Source organism: Plectropomus leopardus, chromosome 8 (genome assembly GCF_026936395.1).
Source record: "Plectropomus leopardus strain MGB_pleo_1.0 chromosome 8, ASM2693639v1, whole genome shotgun sequence".
NCBI lineage: Eukaryota > Metazoa > Chordata > Actinopteri > Perciformes > Serranidae > Plectropomus > Plectropomus leopardus.
Genome location: NC_142183.1, coordinates 25,099,313 through 25,118,904, shown reverse-complemented (window position 1 = coordinate 25,118,904; position 19,592 = coordinate 25,099,313). Strand labels below are relative to the sequence as shown.

General features: G+C 44.2%; 1 protein-coding gene across 4 annotated transcripts in view; it reads left to right on the top strand.

Moving 5' to 3' along the window:
* Positions 1-19,592, top strand: part of ankhd1 (ankyrin repeat and KH domain containing 1) — a 33,026-nt gene that overhangs the window by 10,570 nt on the left and 2,864 nt on the right. The window contains exons 3-34 of one of the 4 annotated variants that reach the window (XM_042493780.2): positions 2,111-2,267; positions 2,484-2,631; positions 2,810-2,957; positions 3,051-3,284; positions 3,716-3,810; positions 4,674-4,829; positions 5,529-5,610; positions 5,823-6,014; positions 6,100-6,209; positions 6,467-6,554; positions 7,536-7,663; positions 7,773-7,916; positions 8,036-8,138; positions 8,295-8,557; positions 8,731-9,018; positions 9,118-9,541; positions 9,637-9,776; positions 9,888-9,999; positions 10,495-10,640; positions 10,738-10,880; positions 11,379-11,592; positions 11,726-11,901; positions 12,267-12,429; positions 12,520-12,615; positions 12,710-12,826; positions 13,583-13,751; positions 13,882-14,078; positions 14,221-14,573; positions 15,351-15,503; positions 15,738-15,887; positions 17,224-18,793; positions 19,326-19,515. In XM_042493780.2, coding sequence (XP_042349714.2) covers positions 2,111-2,267; positions 2,484-2,631; positions 2,810-2,957; positions 3,051-3,284; positions 3,716-3,810; positions 4,674-4,829; positions 5,529-5,610; positions 5,823-6,014; positions 6,100-6,209; positions 6,467-6,554; positions 7,536-7,663; positions 7,773-7,916; positions 8,036-8,138; positions 8,295-8,557; positions 8,731-9,018; positions 9,118-9,541; positions 9,637-9,776; positions 9,888-9,999; positions 10,495-10,640; positions 10,738-10,880; positions 11,379-11,592; positions 11,726-11,901; positions 12,267-12,429; positions 12,520-12,615; positions 12,710-12,826; positions 13,583-13,751; positions 13,882-14,078; positions 14,221-14,573; positions 15,351-15,503; positions 15,738-15,887; positions 17,224-18,793; positions 19,326-19,515 — 6,849 coding nt within the window. Of the gene's footprint in view, positions 1-2,110; positions 2,268-2,468; positions 2,632-2,809; positions 2,958-3,050; positions 3,285-3,715; positions 3,811-4,667; positions 4,830-5,528; positions 5,611-5,822; positions 6,015-6,099; positions 6,210-6,466; positions 6,555-7,535; positions 7,664-7,772; positions 7,917-8,035; positions 8,139-8,294; positions 8,558-8,730; positions 9,019-9,117; positions 9,542-9,636; positions 9,777-9,887; positions 10,000-10,494; positions 10,641-10,737; positions 10,881-11,378; positions 11,593-11,725; positions 11,902-12,266; positions 12,430-12,519; positions 12,616-12,709; positions 12,827-13,582; positions 13,752-13,881; positions 14,079-14,220; positions 14,574-15,350; positions 15,504-15,737; positions 15,888-17,223; positions 18,794-19,325; positions 19,516-19,592 lie in introns of all 4 variants that reach the window. The other 3 variants (XM_042493779.2, XM_042493778.2, XM_042493777.2) reach the window with 3 other exon arrangements.

Genomic DNA, 19,592 nt, shown 5'->3' with positions numbered 1-19,592 from the left:
GAGCTAAGGACACTTGATCAGGGTGTCCGCAGGTCGTAAAAAAAAGTCTTAAAATTCGATTTTTATAAAGATTAGGCCTTAAAAGTCATTAAAAGTTTGAATTTGTTAGGTCTTTGTTTCATTTATTCATCATATAGTTTCTTTTTTATCAAAATAGGTCACGCTGCTCTGTAAAAGTCAGCTGTTGTTATAAATCTTTAAACCTACCACTGGACCTAATACTTCACTTTATACTTGCAAAATGTAGATAAACCTAACTTACTGTTTTATATATTTCTATATGGGACTGCATATATTCACCTGCAATGTCTGAATAAGAAAAAGCTGATTTGTCCACAAACCGTCCTAAATTTTCTTGAACGATCTTGAAAATGTCTAGAGAAGCATTTAATACAAGTGTCTGATATGTAAAAACACCCTGCTTTATGTGGCTATTCAAAAAAAAAAAACAGGAACAAGCTGACATTAAAACCTGGTGCAAGTGGGTCTTTTAAAATTTAATAAAAAAGATGCAAGTCATCTTGACTCCTGCAAATAAATGAGTTGCTACATCAAGAAATTAATTTATAGATGAACAAGTTGATTCATTGATGTTAAAATAGCAGATGACAACTGCTTTTATTCAGAAATTCAGTGAGGTTTAAAGGTGACTTGCTTGCAGTTTTGCGTTGGCTGTTCAAACAAACCAAACTTTTAATTAGCAACTCGGATGTTTCTCCAGATTGCATAGTGTGTTGGTGGTACACTGGGTGTAGGCTGCTCAGCGGCTAGCCAGTCAGTTACTTGTTTCGAAACACAACAAAAATATCTGCTAGTAGTCCAAGTTAGTCTTGACCTCAGTTTGAGCTCAATGTCCAGTTTGCTCATGTGAGAAAGAGTTCAACCTAAATAGCTGAAGAGCACTTATTTATGTTCAATGTGTCATTTAAAGTTGTTGAAACAGAATTTTCCAAATAGTCCCTCCAAATAAAGATTAGAAGAAATTATCACCCTCAATTGGTTTCTTTGTTTTCATCAGTTATTTAAAGTGTGTCAAGCTCAGGCTGTTTTGGTTCAGTGAACTACTTGAATTCTCTGAGATAAAAAACACGATACAGTAAAACATTAATGATCAACTTCCTTGACCTCTTGTTTCCTTCTGCCTTTGGGAACGATTGCGAAATCGCTGTCTGAGAGCCGTGCTAAGTTTAGCTCGAGTCGCAGACCTACTGGTGAAAACACAGGAGGACCACAAGGACTGGAGCTCACTTCTGCCTGGCTAATAGATGGGTTTAAGCTGAGGCAGAAGAGTTCAAAAGCCAACACTTTTTTCCTTCTCTCTTGGCTCTTCTTGCCTCCTTTTTTTGCCACATGTCTTTAAAACATATGCTGCCACACACAATGCAAACTCTTGAATGGTTTCATTAGTTGGGAAATGGTCCTTGTTCTGTCTTCTGAAAGAGATCTTTCAGTGAAGGCCATTAGAAAAAGCCGTTTTTTCCCCTCCTGCTTGCTCTTCCCTTTCGTTCCCCTCTTTGGCTTTTCTTCTCTGTCATGACAAACACGCACACACAAACACATTTTTCACTCAAATGGCATTTTGTTTATTCTCCCAGCTGTGTTTTTCTCCATGGCTGACCACTGTCTTCACTTTCTGTCTCTCTCACATTCACTGCCTCTTACCCATCTATAATTCACACAGGATGAGACCTTTTCTATTCAACCATTAACAGCCTGGACTTTTATCTACTAGCCCATATGACTAACATTCCCTCCTTTACTGTACTCATTCAAGTTCCAGTCACAGATCTGTTCATACCTGGACACTCCCACAGTAGCCCAGCAAATATTGTTGTTGACCCAGTCATTGGCAAAATTATTGGAATTAATAAGAATCATAGATGGTGTATTGAAAGTAATGAAAAAAAGATATTGAGCCATATTAACAAATGCTTGTGTGTGTTTTCTGTGTGTGATTTTTTTTTTTTTCTTTTTCCTCTTTGTGTATGCTGCTACTAACCCTGGATTGGATTGGCTGGACTGGACTTGCTTCTTCAACTGGTCTGGTGTGGTTGTGCTCCCCTGTGGTTTGCCTTGCCCTATGCACCTCTGCCCTTTTGGTGTTCGGCAGGCATCGGTAAACTGTCCACTGCCGATGGTAAAGCTTTTGCAGACCCCGAGGTGCTACGGCGACTGACGTCATCTGTGAGTTGCGCCCTGGACGAAGCCGCAGCAGCCCTGACCCGCATGAGAGCTGAAAACACACTCAATGCCGGCCAAGCCGACAAGTATGTATCTCGCCCATACCGACACTGGCGTTTGTCAGTTTGTCATGTACACATAGTAATAAATCAGTCGGTATACTCTAATATGCCCACCATGTCTTCTGTCAAATCTGAATTGCACATACAGTGTGATTGCATGTGTGTGTTGGCGTTAATGTGAGGCGTATGTGTGTTCACCTGTCACAGTGGCAGTAATTGTAGCAGTCTGGTTATTTTCAGCCGTAGTTTAGCAGAGGCGTGCTCAGATGGGGATGTCAACGCAGTCCGCAAGTTGCTTGATGAGGGACGGAGCGTCAACGAACACACAGAGGAGGGAGAGAGCCTGCTGTGCCTCGCCTGCTCGGCTGGCTACTATGAACTTGCACAGGTATGTAGGACATGGTTTAGCATAATTGTGATTGATATGTTTACAGTGTGTAGTGCTTGTACACTAAAGTAACGTTCCTGCAAAGAAAAAATAAAACGAGGATGATATCACTAGTTGATTGTTGTGGTGACGAGCCTCCATGCTTGTTTCTTAATATGTGTTCATCTTTCATCCTCAGGTTTTGTTGGCCATGCATGCCAATGTGGAGGACCGGGGCATCAAGGGGGACATAACGCCACTTATGGCTGCTGCCAGTGGAGGTTATGTTGACATCGTCAAACTGCTTCTGGTCCACGGGGCAGATGTTAATGCACAATCCTCCACAGGTAAAACCCCCTCCTTTCCCCACAATTACAATTATTTCCTAAACTCCTTGTGTTTGCCATTAATCTGCCATTAATCTCTCCTCTGTTTTCCAGGCAACACAGCTCTGACGTACGCATGTGCAGGTGGCTTCGTGGATGTAGTGAAGGTGCTGCTGAAAGAGGGTGCTAACATTGAGGACCACAACGAGAACGGACACACACCTCTGATGGAGGCGGCCAGTGCGGGCCACGTAGAGGTGGCCAGGGTACTCTTGGAGTATGGCGCCGGCATCAACACACACTCCAATGAGTTCAAGGAGAGTGCTCTCACACTTGCCTGCTACAAAGGTCAGAATGCAAATAAAGTGTCTGTCCTGTTGATTATTTTATTCAAAGGTCCAGTGTGTAGGATTTTGCGGCACCTATTGGCAGAAATGGTATATATTCATTTCTATGTTTTCATTAGTTTATTATCACCTGAAAATATGATTTTTGTGTTGTTAATATCTTCATAAAGAGTGAGTCCTCTTCCACAGAGTCCAGCAGTTGTCCTAAACTACTTTAAAATTGAAAAAACAAAACTGGCTCTAGATTGGGCCTTTTGCGTTTTCAAGCCAGCCACCATAGATGTCCTCTTAAGTTTCAGCTCTGCAGGCTAATCACTAGTTTCCCATTAAATCAGACACACTGGACCTTTAAGTCCAGCGCCAGTAACATGCTTTTTTCTAATATTTGATGATAAAAGGTTTACAAAATGGATTTATGTTTGTCCTCTGCAGGTCACTTGGACATGGTGCGTTTTCTGTTGGAGGCTGGAGCAGACCAGGAGCATAAAACAGATGAGATGCACACAGCACTGATGGAGGCGTGCATGGTGAGCATCTGACCCAAACCATTACCAAAATATTTTTTCTCCAGGGTCAGTTCACGGTTCCCCTTGTTTTGTCATTGCCTGTTTTTTGAGTTTCAAACAAACACTGCATTTGTTTTTGTTACATCTATTTTGATTTATTCAAAGTTTTAATTTATTTCTATATGACTGTTGTTTTAATTTGAGTCAACCACCAAAATCATCAAAATTGCCATAATTTTATGTCACACTGTATATCTATAGACTGCCTTTTGCATCACTGTCAGAGTACACATCCAACATTACAGCCACTTCAAAATAAAAGTTTGGATAAGCTAATGCGATGTCTAAACTGACAACAGAGCAGCTGCACACCTTCAGTGCTGACACTCTGAATCACTTTGACAGAACAGTTATGTATTTATGTGCTCAGGTTGGGAAAAAGCACAGGCTTTAAATGTCTGTGTCACGTGAATGATTTTAACCACCTCACCTAAAGTTTGATGATATGTTTTCTTTTAACGGAGGCTAGTCCAATTTTGGAAAGGATGTGTCTGGTTTTAAATAAGTAAATGGAGCAAATAATTTTGAGAAAGCTGGATTATGTTCATCATATTTCCATCTTCCTCCATGGATATAAATGATTACACTGCTGTGAATGAAGCAATACAGCACAAAAGCATTGAAGGAAAATATTGTTTCATTTGGAGTCATTAGGAGTTGTTTTGTAACTGAATTATAGCATGCTGCTTTAAAACTGAATCGTGACGAGCCCAGAGATTCAAAAGCTCATGCAGCGTGACTGGATATTGGTTTAATTGAAAAGTGATCCCACATATTTATTCAGGTGCTTATCTCTACATTCTCTGTGTGTCTCGCTGTCCCAGGACGGCCATGTGGAGGTGGCACGGCTGCTGTTGGACAGCGGTGCGCAGGTCAACATGCCAGCCGATTCCTTCGAGTCACCCCTCACCCTCGCAGCCTGTGGAGGACACGTGGAGCTGGCAGCCTTGCTTATAGAGAGAGGAGCCAACTTGGAGGAGGTGTGTAAAGACACAGACACCTAAATACCAGCACAAGTTCGGAGAAGACCGCAAAATACAGGAGAGGCTGCAGTTGTCTTATAAATATGAATTATGAAGCTGTGTGCCAATTTTTGATTCCACACATTCTGCAGCAGAGATTTTTCTGTGAGGAGCAGCCTTTAACTGTTCGACAGTCTTACTACCTTCCTACTATTGGGATTATTGTACCGAGTACTTTTGAAGCTCTGGTCTTAGTATATGGATAGGAATTAGCGTTTTAGATAATAAATTCTTTCCTAATGGGAATGGGAATTTAATTTGTTCTTGACATTTAAATAACATTTATGAAACAAGCTGCTTGGGTAATCTTTAAAAAAAATTACTAGATAGAGTGAAAATTTGAAAATGATTTGGTCGTATTTCATTTCTGTTATTTAATCCTAATAAATAAAGAGTTCAGCAGTAGCAGACTTGGACAAAAGATGCCAGGCTGAGTGCTTCAAGTTATTATGATCTCTCCCCTCCCACCACACATCTTATGCAAAGATGTCGACCACAGTGTCTGTGTAAAACGACTGGCTGGTTGAAATGTTCCATCCGCTGTGAGAGTTCACAGACACGCAAGACGAGCCCAGTTCCACAACACACAGCAATCTTACAGTGAGTCATACTCGCCCTTATGTTTTCTTATCTGTGGACGCCTCTTTTTGTGCCCAGGTGAATGATGAAGGCTACACACCTCTGATGGAGGCAGCTAGAGAAGGCCACGAAGAGATGGTAGCACTGCTGCTGGCTCAAGGTAAGCAAGATTTGCTCCTCCATCTGGGAAATGGAAACTTAACTTCAGTACACCTGATCAGCCCTCTCTTTATATGTGTGTATTCCAGCAGAAATAGGGTAATCAAGAGTGTGATCTCTGAAATGATATTGACATGATTTTTTGTGCCTGTTTTGCCTTTTATGAAAACAAATCTGTCACTAATCACTAACTGTTCTTTTGTTGCTGTCCAGGTGCTAACATCAATGCCCAGACAGAGGAGACGCAGGAGACGGCTTTGACTCTAGCATGCTGCGGAGGCTTCTTGGAAGTGGCTGACTTCCTCATCAAAGCAGGCGCTGACATTGAGCTGGGTTGCTCCACGCCTCTCATGGAGGCTGCACAGGAAGGCCATCTGGAGTTGGTTAAATACCTACTGGCTGCAGGTGAGCTTGAGGAAAGGAGAACAAAGAGTATGCTTTAGTCATACCGTTGTGCTTACAATCCTAATTTCTTGGGTTTGTCATGCAGGGGCAAACGTTCATGCCACCACGGCAACAGGTGACACAGCGTTGACGTATGCGTGTGAGAATGGACACACTGATGTGGCAGATGTGCTGCTGCAAGCTGGAGCCAACTTGGTATGCCAAACTGTTAAATCCTCTTCATCACTTAACATTGTCCCTTTGTTTCTCATAGGTTCAGACAACACCAAAACCAGGTTAGATGTGTCATGAAGTCTGAGTCATTTGCTATAGTGTTAAGCAAGGCTTGTAGAACTACTGCAACAGTTTCTTGTTGAGTCACATTTCTGGACAAATATAACTCCTACTTCTCTTGTATTACCCCCTGGACTAGACTAAACTTCAACAAACACTTCTTCACCTTTGTCATATAGGAACATGAGTCTGAAGGGGGGCGGACACCCTTGATGAAGGCAGCAAGGGCGGGACATCTCTGTACAGTGCAGTTTCTTATCAGCAAAGGTGGGTAATTGACTAGCTGTTCAAGAAAAACGCCGCTCTTTTGATTTTTCTCCAAAGCCATGAAAAAGCTATTTGAGTCTCTTTCTTGTAAAATCAAGATAAAAATTCTTGATACATGCTTGTGGCCATTTTAAGCAGATTTGTTAAACTCCAGGGTTCCTAGTGTCATGGAAAATCTGGAAAAGTCATGGAATTCCACAGTCACAATTTCCTGGCCTGGAAAAGTCATGGAATTAGTAAAAACCATTGAAAGTTTTGGAAAAGTCTTAGAATTATGTTGTGCATAATGAAAATGTTATCTTCTGTGAATAAACGTGCAGGTAATGTGACATAATATCAAATTTAGTTAATGTTGCTTTAATATGTGTCGATCTGTGATGGTTTGTTTACCATCAGGTATGTTGTTTTTTCCCTGCCTTCCGTCTCTCACTTCACATATGTCCACTAACTGAAATTATGTTTAAATAATTTCATCTGATATGTTTGAAAATGCCTGGAAATTTTGTCTATGAAAATGTGTGGGATCCCTGAAATTCAGACAATTCCATATCTCATACATATGCTGTGATCAAAAGCTGGAAATATGCTTGAAGATGAGTTTTAATTGATTTAACCAGTTTCACTGGAAAATGCTTCATCCTGGAACGATTTATTCTCATAGGCTGATCAATATGAAAGTGCTAAAGAAATGCGCACGTTTTGTGCACTGATGCATTGACCTTTCTATATGACACAAGTAATAGATTAATTACTAATCATGATAGCGCTTGTATTTGTAAATTTACACACAAGATTTTTTTAGAACGTTTTATTTAGGCTTAACCATCCTAATAAAGGTATAAGGTATATTTTCTATACATGATTTATCCCTAATTCCTTTGGGTTAGAGGCTTGAAAAAGTTTTCCTTTGTGACTGTAATAATCAGACTCATATCGTACAAAGTGAATTCATGTCTTCGCTCTTCTTCTCCTCTTGTCCAGGTGCTAATGTGAACAGAGCTACTGCCAATAATGACCACACAGTGGTGTCCCTGGCCTGTGCTGGAGGACATCTGGCTGTGGTGGAGCTGCTGCTGGCACATGGGGCAGATCCTACACACAGACTCAAAGTAACGCACACACTCTGGATTTAAATACGACCAGTTTGAATATTTCTGCTTGTCCTTGTGTGTGTAAAATAACATGTACTTTAACCTGTGCATGTTTTCTCTTTTGTAGGATGGTTCAACCATGTTGATAGAAGCTGCTAAGGGTGGCCACACTAATGTGGTGTCCTACCTGTTGGACTACCCCAACAACATCCTGTCTGTCCCAGCCCCCGACCTCTCCCAGCTCACTCCCCCTTCGCAAGATGCCTCTCAGGTAAATTCAGCAAGAAATCACACTTTTTATGAATGTTCTTCTGGGGAATAGATCAATGAGAGGCAGATCTAATAGTTGTTTTTGATTGCTTAGAATTAACTTGCTCTCTGCCATATCAGGTTCCTCGTGTCCCATTCCAAGCTCTCGCCATGGTAGTGCCCCCTCAGGAGCCCGACCGAGCCCCATCAAACATCGCCACTCCCCCACCCGTCTCCAGCAAAGGTAATTACTGCCTCGAGTACTGTCAGCCAGTGTGTGTACTCACAAATTTGCTGACTTAAATCAGATATTTAACTGTTATCTTCCCAATTTTAAGGCGTTTTACAGTCAGCCGAATCCCAGTCCTTAACCATCTGGATCTCTGTCTTTCAAATCCAGGCGCGTCCAAACAGAGACAAGCAGCCCTTCAACCCGGTGTCCCCAGCTCAGTTGGTCGGGGACCTGAAGCCGAGCCTCTGCCGCCCTTCCACTTGTGCCAACCTCTAGAGTGCATTGTGGAGGAGACGGAGGGAAAGCTGAACGAGCTGGGACAGAGAATCAGCGCAATTGAGAAGGCCCAGCTTCAGTCGCTAGAGCTCATTCAGGGGGAGCCGCTCACCAAAGACAAGATTGAGGAGCTGAAGAAGAGCAGAGAGGAGCAGGTATAATCCATCATCTGTTTAAGATCTGATCCCATTTTAAATCTTGTTTTTAGAACTTTGAGTGAGATGGATGTCTTTGTCCTTTTCGGCAAATTCACACTTGTATGTTATTTTGCATGCAAAGCACCGTATCAGAAATAAGGCAAACAAGGATGTGGCTGTTCCCCACTTAGGTGCAGAAGAAGAAGAAAATCTTGAAGGAGCTGCAGAAGGTGGAGCGCCAGCTGCAGCTGAAAACACAGCAACAGTTCACCAAAGAGTACATGGAGGCGAAGGGTTTAAAGGAGGAGCAGGAGGCCGGACAGAGCCAGGGCCCAGGCCCGGGTCCCGGAAGCACGACGCCAGCTCCGGGGTCGCTTCCCACCACGACAGGTGCCCAGCTCCACACCAGCTCTGACACGGATGAAGAGGCCAACAAAGATGGGGAGCAAGAGGAGCAGCCAGGAGAGGAAGGGGACGAGGTGAAGCTCTCAGTGATTTTGATTTTATGTTGTTGTATGTTAATTCTGATTCCTCATATCAAACCTGGAGACTTAAGGTATTTTCTATTATATTTTCAGGAAGAGGAAGATGATGACGAAGAGGAGGGCTCAGAGGAAGAGGCAGATGGAGAAGAGGATGATTACCCCAAGCTTCCTCAGGTGGGCACAATCCTCTACAGGGATGGGCCACCGCTGCCGCAGCAGCCACCTCTTCCTCCTTCACCACAGGCCCAGCCCCAGCCTCCCCCTCCGCCTCTACAGGCTGCCTTCGTCCCTATCCAACCCCTACCAGACTACAACCCTGCAGACTACCCAGGAAGCACCAGCCCAGAGCTGCAGAGGGTACTGGTGGGGCAGCAGATGCTGGGCCAACAGCAGCAGGGTCAGGGTCAACAGTTGGCTGGGTTAGGCCCAGGAATGATACCTCAGCAGGCCCCAGATGGGCTCATGGTAGCTACACCTGCACAGACGCTCACAGACACGCTCGATGACATCATGGCAGGTAAACGCACTTGTTTTTGCTTTTGACTTTTAATTCTTTCTGTTCTTATTTGATGCAAGTACCTGCTAAATCCCACTTTTTTTTCTCTGTTACAGCTGTGAGCAGCCGTGTGCCCATGCTGAACACTACAACCTCACCCACACCCCTGTCCCAGCCACCCACACAGATGCCCGCAAACATCGCTTCGCCCCCTTCGGTCCTGCCCCTCTACCCCTCTGTTGACATTGATGCACATGTAAGACGCAGTGCTGATTTTGACATTAGAGATCCTCAAAATGACAATGTAAGCGAGTACATGTATGCGCAAAGTCCTTTACCTTATTAAGAAATATTGTTTTCCTCACAGACGGAGAGTAACCATGACACAGCGCTGACGCTGGCATGTGCAGGAGGACATGAGGAGCTTGTGTCTGTCCTCATCGCACGGGGAGCCAACATTGAGCACCGGGACAAAAAAGGTATGAAAGCACCATAATAAAACGGCTTTTTCATGGAATTATGAACAGTAGGAGAGGCGTGAATTGGATTATAGTTCATGATAGACCTAACTCAGATCAAACTGATCAAATATGACAGAAATTTTGTTATTGTATTGCCTATTTCTCTCCTAGAACCATATTTTGGTTCACTGTTTGGCTGTAATACGTGAACAGGAAGTAGGTGTCATACTGTTTCTTGTGTGAAAATGGACAAGCTCGCTGTACACAGTCCACCAGCAGGAGTGTTTATTGGTCTGGTGTTGTGCAGTGCATTCTGGTAGTTGAAGGTTTTCTGTTTTTTTGAGCAAAAGTAAACACCACACCCCTTTTCCTCTGTTTTCTCATGTCACGTGGCACCAATCTCAAAAGTATTTGTGCCTTTCTACTACATAGACAGCCAAGTTTGAACTGTAGAGCAGTGAAATACTTCTTTAATTAACAAAAAAACCCTCATATTGCTTCTGTTCTCCACAGGTTTCACTCCTCTGATCCTGGCAGCCACTGCTGGCCACGTAGGAGTGGTGGAAGTGCTCCTGGACAAAGGGGGTGACATTGAGGCTCAGTCAGAGAGAACCAAAGACACGCCCCTCTCCCTGGCCTGCTCAGGGGGACGCCAGGAGGTAGACAGATTGTCTTTCAGTTAATCTTTACAATAGTGACATTCCTGTAGTTTTTTTCCTGGCTTTAACTTTGCATCTGTCCCCTTTTGTCGGTCAGGTGGTTGAGTTGCTGCTGCTTCGGGGAGCTAACAAGGAACACCGCAATGTTTCCGACTACACGCCTCTCAGCCTGGCCGCATCTGGGGGTTACGTCAACATCATCAAGATACTCCTCAACGCTGGAGCTGAGATAAACTCCAGGTGAGTGACAAGAACATGAGAAGAAGTATTCACTTTGGCCCCTTGATAGGAGTGAAACATGTCTGTCCATATTAGATTCATTATCAGGGTATACGCCTTCCCCCCTGACTGAATGGTTTTAGTCCCTGAAAGTGAATAAGGTTGCACTTTTTGTGCCAAACCAATACAACATCTTTATAAAATGTGCCTTTGGGTTTTAGCCACACCCAGAAGTGATAGCATCGTGATTTACTCTGTTATAAATAAGAAGTGAGAAAAAAAAACAGTGAGGCAGTAACTCCAAAACCAAGGTTTAATAGCAGCTGCACCCTTGACAAAAGCAGTATGGCAAAAAGTGAAAATGCATGCTAAGTTTCTAAATCACAGTAAAGCAATGATGTGTACTAAAACCAAGACAAACACTCAGTGATTCATGATATGCTTTTTAGTGCACATTTAACAGTTTATTTATTTTGTTTTTTGGTCTCTTAACATTTTATATATTTACTCTCTCACCAGGACTGGTAGTAAGCTGGGAATCTCTCCTCTGATGCTGGCAGCCATGAATGGCCACGTACCGGCAGTGAAGCTGTTGTTAGATATGGGCTCTGACATCAACGCCCAGATTGAGACCAACAGAAACACAGCTCTGACCCTGGCCTGCTTCCAGGGGCGGGCCGAGGTCGTCAGTCTGCTGTTAGATCGCAAGGCCAACGTAGAGCACCGTGCTAAGGTAAGGAGTCCGAATCACATTAGCTAGATTTCCAGTTTCCAGACTTAATGGATATGTTTTTAAATATTGTGGGTCCATGCTGCCTTGGACCATGATGCAGCCTTCTTGCTAAGTGACTTCTCTGTTCATGCAGACTGGTCTTACTCCTCTGATGGAGGCAGCTTCAGGAGGTTACGCAGAGGTAGGCCGAGTGCTACTGGACAAAGGCGCCGACGTCAACGCTCCCCCTGTTCCCTCATCCCGTGACACTGCCCTCACCATTGCTGCTGACAAGGGCCACTACAAGTTTTGTGAGCTGCTTATCAACAGGTGAGTGCTGTAAGGTGTTTCTCCACAGAACCATACTCTGGTTTTCTTAAGAGATAGTCAACAACACGAGCAACTGGGGATTTAACTGTTAAGGCCTTGGAATAGATTATAATTTTCCTGCCGTTTTGTGAGTTGTTTGATGCCCAGTCTTGCTGTTTTCAATGCAACTGTATGTTGTTGTTTTATCACTCATGTTTTACATTTGAATGTTAGTTTTAGCAGAAACATGAAGGCACATTTTTTTAAAATCAGACGTCGCCCATAGATTCAGCCTGTTGCCGTCCTTGCCTTTTTTGCCACAATGTTTCACAACACATGTTTCACACAATGATTCCTTAAGACGATGCTTGTTCTTGTCTTTGCAGGGGTGCCCATATCGATGTACGAAACAAGAAAGGGAACACCCCTCTCTGGCTGGCGGCAAACGGCGGTCACTTTGACGTGGTCCAGCTCTTGGTGCATGCCAGTGCTGATGTGGATGCAGCCGACAACCGCAAAATCACCCCACTCATGGCTGCCTTTCGAAAGGTGCAGAGCTCACCAGAACCCTGACAGTTTGTGTGTTACGCTACACTTTGGCAAGCCTCTGGTTACTAACCGTTTGACTTGACTTTTCAGGGTCATGTGAAGGTGGTGCAATATCTTGTGAAGGAGGTCAACCAGTTTCCATCAGATATTGAGTGCATGAGATATATTGCCACCATCGCTGACAAAGTAGGTTGATTTCCTCTTCAGACATCAGTCTGCCTCATTTATTTGACTTAAAGATGTTAGCAGAACTTAAACTGTTGGTTTCCTGTTGTTGCAGGAGCTGTTGAAGAAGTGCCATCAGTGCATGGAGACTATCGTCAAAGCCAAAGACCAGCAGGCGGCCGAGGCCAACAAGAATGCTAGCATTCTCCTCAAGGAGCTAGACTTGGAGAAGGTAACGTCAGACTGCATAGCTGTTCTTTGGGATGATAAACCTTCGATCAGACCACTAAATTTGCAACCACCAAATCAAGTGTCCTTAGCATAACTGCTATTTTGAACTCAATTCAACTCAATGATCTGTATCTTAAAATCTACATAAAAAATGGCGCTGCAGAGGCCACGTCTCTGGCTGGGATTAACGGTGAGAGGATGTTCCCAAACAGTATGTTGGACACAAGGAAATAAGAGATTGGTTTTGGGTACATGTGACCCTCAGAGAGAGAAAAGTCTTTCTTTGCCTGGATGATGGTTTGTGAGAGATTTGAAGTTAGTAAAATGATAAAAAGTACTTGAGGCTACAGTTTGTCAGACATGCCTTGCAGCTTGCTGCAGGCAATGTTGAAAATGAGATAACATTAGCTTAACACAAACCATGTACGCTAGCACTTGTCATTGCCACCACAGAAGGCCCGCCTCGTAATTCATCTGATGGGACAAAGGGAAAAGATGCCAGTGATGATGGGTGCTTATCTGCTCAGAGCTGACTTTTTTTTTTTTTTCATCTCGAGGTGTACAGGGCCTTCCTTAAAACCAAGACCCGCGCAGCAACTCCAAAGCAAAACGCCTCACTCTTATTAAAAACAATTCCAAAAGGCCACCTCAGGCTGCTAAAATATACTCTGACTGATGGAAGGCCTCCTGGTTACATTGCATACAGTTGACGCGGGCAAACAGTTTTTATACAACTGTGTTTATGTGTGTGTTATAGTCCCGAGAGGAGAGCAAGAAACAGGCCCTGGCTGCTAAACGTGAGAAGCGTAAGGAGAAACGCAAGAAGAAGAAGGAGGAGCAGAAGAGGAAGCAGGAGGAAGAGGAGGGGCAGAAAACCAAGGAGGACTTCTCTGAGATGCAGGAGCAGAAGGAGGATTCAGCTGACGGTAACTTTTCATGACTTTTGCTCTAAGTTACGAGACTGCAGAGTTGTTTTTGAGTTTTGTATTACTTAGTTCTTTTGTGCTAGAATTACATGGTTTGTAACTGTGTGTATTTTACCCATTCCCCCCTCAGAAGCTGACGTTCCTATTGAGCCTCCCAGTGCAACCACCACCACCACCATTGGTATATCTGCCACCTCCACTACTTTCACTACAGCATTTGGGAAGAAGCGAGCGAGTGTGGCAACTACTCCAAGCACCAATCGCAAGAACAAAAAGAACAAGACCAAGGACTCGCCTAATGAACCCATCATATTACAGGATCCGCAGGTGAGCACTCCTGTTTTTATCAGGAGTATTGTTTGTCTTTGCTGATTCACAATGTGCTTTGTAGATTTTATTATCAAGAATAAAAGCAGCTTTTTTTCTGTGAAAAACTCAACACGAGGATGTGTATGTGTCTTCTCTGCAGGTTGCACTAGCACAGCACAAGGCTGACAAGAACAAGATCCACGGTGAGCCACGGGGCGGGGGTGGGGGAGTGACAGGTGGCAACAGCGATTCTGACCCCTTGGATAGCACCGACTGTGCCAGTGAGAGCAGCAGCAGCGGGGGCAAGAGTCAGGAGCTCAACTACCTCCCTGACCTCACCTCCTCCGCCTCCTCCTCCTCCTCCTCTTCCTCCTCCTCCTCCTCCTCAGTCCCCTCCTCAGGAGCGGCCCAGGGCCTCCTGCGCGGCCCCGAGAAGAGACACTGTCCTCAGCCGCAGATTGACGGCAAGGTGGACAACAAGGTCACAGTCTCCATCTCAAAACCAACGCAAAAGTGAGTCTCTATGAAATATGTGCAGTAAGTGTTGTTAAAAGGGAAGTCCGTCTGTGTTCTTTTCCGGGTTTTTCGAATGGAAACGCCCACTCAGCCGTAAGCAAAAAGCAGTGACAGAAGTCCGAACGGCGAGCACTGATGATAATGATATCTCAAGGGGTTGTTAGGATTTTTTGAAGTAGGGCATTGTCCGTGTAATATTTTCATCTCTTGCTGTCAGACAGCCCTTTCCGACAGATAACTGAATTTTTTTACATTGCTGGCTTCAAAGCCACCAGACTCCTTTGACAAAAACAGTAATTTTACTGAACATGAGAGTTGTTGGTCTACCGCTGTTTTGATTGGTTAGTTTTTTTGTGTTATTGTTTGACTTTTGGATCTGAACTAACATGGCGTCGATAAAATCGATAACACAATTTCGAAAAGGCTTGGCTCTTTCACAAGGAGGCACAAAACGGCTTTAGGGGGTTTACATGTAGCAACGTCAGCATGAAACCTATGTCAGGTTATGTAGGGAAATGTTTTAAGAGGGGCTTGGGAAAACTCTTAAACATATGTACCTCAACCTAAATTTGAATGTTTGAATATGAATGCATGAGAAACACGACTAAAAAGCTACAGAATGATATAAAAGCTCTTTAAATTCTTATATTCACACTTCAACCTCTCACTTATTTCAAAACATTTTGTAAATGCCCAACAACATGACAAATAACTGATTTAATTATTATTATAATCCAATCAATCCCGAACTTTTCCTGCTTTTTTTTTTCACAGAGCTCTGGATACGAGCGACTCCACCTCCAACTCCTTGCCCTCTCCATTCAAGACCATGGCTCTCCCCGTCACCTCACCCAACAGTAAGCTCAGCCTCACAAGCCCCAAGAGAGGCCAGAAGAGAGAAGAAGGTTGGAAGGAGGTCGTCAGAAGGTCAGTTGTTTAATTGTGTCTGTTTTATATTAGAACCTTTCACAGGACTTTTGATTGACAGGACCAGATTTTACTAAATGTGCACATTTAAAAAGAAACAAAAAAGATGGTCCTTAAATTTCTGCACTTACCTATTTTGGTTTAAGGGTATAATTTAATGTAAGCTATCATCAGTAGCATTTCCATCTGCCAGTGTGGACGTTAAATAATAAAATTTCACTGCTTCTTTTTAAGATCAAAGAAGCTTTCTGTGCCGGCCTCTGTTGTGTCTCGGATCATGGGCCGGGGAGGCTGCAACATCACAGCCATCCAGGACGTGACAGGAGCTCACATTGATGTCGACAAACAGAAGGACAAGAACGGGGAGAGGATGATCACCATAAGGTAAAAACATTGCCCTCTGGCGGACTGTAAACAGCACTGCAGCTGGAGTATAACAGTTGGTTTGTTGCATAAAGCATGTAAGCCCCATTTTGGATGATGTCATTCATTTCCGCTGGGCCACTCCTACAGTGTTCAGCCCATGGATATAATATGAGGACACAGGATTTGAAGAAGGTTAATGTTATTACCGCTTTACATCTCATCATTTTTACTTTTTTTGTATATTGAAATGTGATGCCAAAATCATCAACACCACAGACACTAGAACCGCTGAAGAACAACAAACAAATTTGGGAAACAGACTTAAGTCTACATGCAGAACAGAGACTTCAGGCAAATGTTGATCAGGCCAGCTGGATTCCACTCACAGCGGTGCGATCGATCAATGTGTGTCTGTAGGCTTCGGTTGATGTGCCTGCGTCACAGTCCAACATTGTCAATGGTGAAAACAGTAAACCAGCACATCGGCTACATTTTTTAGTACATGGCCCAAAGTGTTTTCTGTGCACTAAGACACTGTAATTGAGATGAGAAGGTTGATGGCACGAGAAAAATGAGGCAGCAGCGATGGCAGAGCAAAAATGTTACCCACCAGCAGAGGCTTAATTAACTGCATGTGCTACAGAAAATAGGAGAAAACTAGTTAATTAAAGCCCATTACCACCAATATTACATCCTGTTTTTAAGATAATGTTCAAGCAGAGAGTGGGTATTTGGTTAATAGTTCATCAGATTGCCACTCCAGTGTATGTGAAAAAGCAAAAAAATGGATATTTCTGTGGATAGCCATAGCTGTCACTCTAATATAAGTTATTAGTTCGAGAATATTTCTCCAGTGCCTTCACCTAAAGGAAATGTAAATGAACATGAAACTGTCCCTGGCTGAAATTCGGTTACTTCTCTGAATGACGACCCATTAGCTTAACTATATAACTGACAGTAGAAATGAGCAACTAGTTTGTTTGCAACAACTTGGTTAAAACAAATTCTAATTTTAAATTAATATTCTCTGTCAATTTCTAATCATCTTTGATAAGCACGTTAGTCATAGCCTACTGTACTGGTGTACTGTATTTGGCAAACTGCGTGACAAATCAGCATTGTCAAGAATTGACTCAAAACATATGCAATATCATGTAAATGCAAATACATACTCTAGTGGGGCTTTAACTGTGCAGTGCAGCCTACGCTGAACTGAGGACCTGAAAAAGCATCATTCTTGACCCGTGTTCTGGTCTGTCACAAAACTTTATTAGACTGAATTATGTTATCACTTTTGATTCTTATACTGTTTAACACAAGAACATAGTCTGAGTGGTGTGTTTTGTTGTTTCAGAGGAGGGACGGAGTCTACAAGGTATGCAGTACAACTGATAAACGCTCTAATCCAAGACCCAGCCAAAGAGCTTGAAGATTTGATCCCCAGGAATCACATCAGAGCCCCAGGCTCTAAAACGACCTCAGCTTCCTTCCCCAGTACCACAGGGGCCACCAGCGGTTCAACCACTGGGCCAAAGGCCCTGAGCTCGTTGGTCACCTCCACAGGCGTCTCGTTCCAGCCCTCTTCATCCTCGTCTTCACCCTCCTCTCAGGCTGGGGGAAAGATCGGTAAGGGGCTGTCATCGAATGTCAGACAGCCCTTCCCTGTGTCTCTGCCCTTGGCATACGCCCACCCTCAGCTGGCTCTCCTGGCTGCTCAGACCATGCACCAGATCAGACACCCTCGTCTACCCATGGCCCAGTTTGGTGGCACCTTCTCTCCCGCCGCCAGCACCTGGGGACCCTTCCCCGTGCGTCCCGTGAGTCCCGGCAGTGCTAACAGCTCCCCCAAGCACAACGGAGGAACAAACAGCACTGGAGGCCAGGCCAGACCCAACTCCACCCATAGTGAGCACAGCAACACGGCCAGCTCAGGAGCCTCAGTCACGACCACCAACACCACCACCACCAGTGCTCCCAACACATCTACAGCTGCCGCCTCGCCTCACACCCCGAATCCCACTCCATACAATCCTCAGACGAGTGTCCCCACTCCTTCATCGGTCAGAAAACAGCTCTTCGCCCCCGACCCCAAGCCTGCTGGCGTCACCCCTGTGTCTGTTGCTGCCACGTCTACTAGTGGCAGCAGTGCAGTACGAGGCACGGGTTCTCCTGCACATCACAGCTCCACTACAACTACCGCTAACGCCGCTCAGCAGCCAGTCGGACCTATTTCACAGCCCCCCATCCAGCCAACGAAAACAGAATCCAGTGCCGTTGTCCCTCCTGGAAAAGACAAGCCCTCTCTATCTGTAGAGAACCAGGCTGTTTCAGTCAGCGAGAGCATCAACTCTGTGGGTTTCACTGCCCCTGCAATGGCTTTACCTCCCAAGCCTGAACCTCGACAGCAGTTACCTCCTCCTCCCTCCTCTGTACCATCCACAGAGGCTCCCCCACCCCTCCTCAACCCACAGCCCAGCTCCCACCACCCCTCAGCACCTCCTCCTGTCCTCTCACACAATGTTGCACATCCCAACAACACTGTACCCCACTTCTCAGCCCCTGCACCCAGAGTCTCCCATCGTATGCAGCCACCAGGGCCTTACTACTCCCTTCCTGAGCAGCAGCAGCAGCAGCAGCAGACGCAACAGCAGCAACAATCTGTTTTCGTGCCCTTCAATGCTCAGCAAGAACCCCCGAAACAAACCCAAAACCAGACGTCCCAGCCGACAAATTTGCCTCCACAAGCTCAGACCCAAGCTCAAGCCCAGGCTCCAGGTTCCCTTCAGGTCTCTGCTAACCTGGGGATGATGAACGGTTCCCAGATGCAGCATGTGGCCAATGCAGGCAAGCCTCAGCAGATCCCCCCTAACTTTGGTCCTGCAGGCCTCTTCAACTTCAGCAGCATCTTCGACAACAATAGCCAGGTGAGTTCAAGTAACAACAGAGGGAGCATAAATACGATAAGGTTAGACGTTATTTATCCCACACAAAATTCACGTTACGGCAGCTCAAGAATCAGAAGCAAAGAAAAATGCAAAAAAAGGATAAAATATTACAAAATACAAATAAAAGTGAGTAAAATAAGAAAATTATATAACAAAATAAGATCCATATACACTATATGCACCTTTTATTTATACATATACTGTATGTACATGATTGATAGTACCCAGGATGACTGAATTACACACATGATGTGTAGTATATTTACTTAAAAAATGTAGAAATATGGCATTTAAATATTATTGTACAGTAAACGGTAAGATGTCACGCAGTAGAAAATTACTCAACATGTTACACAGTATAAATACAAAAAGAACTGTATAACAAGCTGCTGGATTTTTGATGTTGTAGTAAAAAGTTTGATATTTTGGCCCCTTTTTTGCATTTAGATATGATCAGTAATATCATACCGATAAATTTTAACTTTTGTGATGTATTGTACTCACCTTGCAGGTTGGAAACAATCAGGTGTGGGGTGCATGCCACCTGCCAGCTCGATCACCTCCAGAGCAGTCGTACTCAGCCCCACCAGCCTACATGAGCATGGGCCAGATGGAGAATATGATGCCTCCACCTCCTCCAGACAGCTCCAAAGCCCCTGGCTACCGCTCTGCCTCACAGAGGATGGTCAACAGCCCCATCGGTATGACTTTTTTCAATTTAGTTACATGATCACTGTGTTGAAAAACTGAATGAAATCACACACGAGAAAAAGAAGCA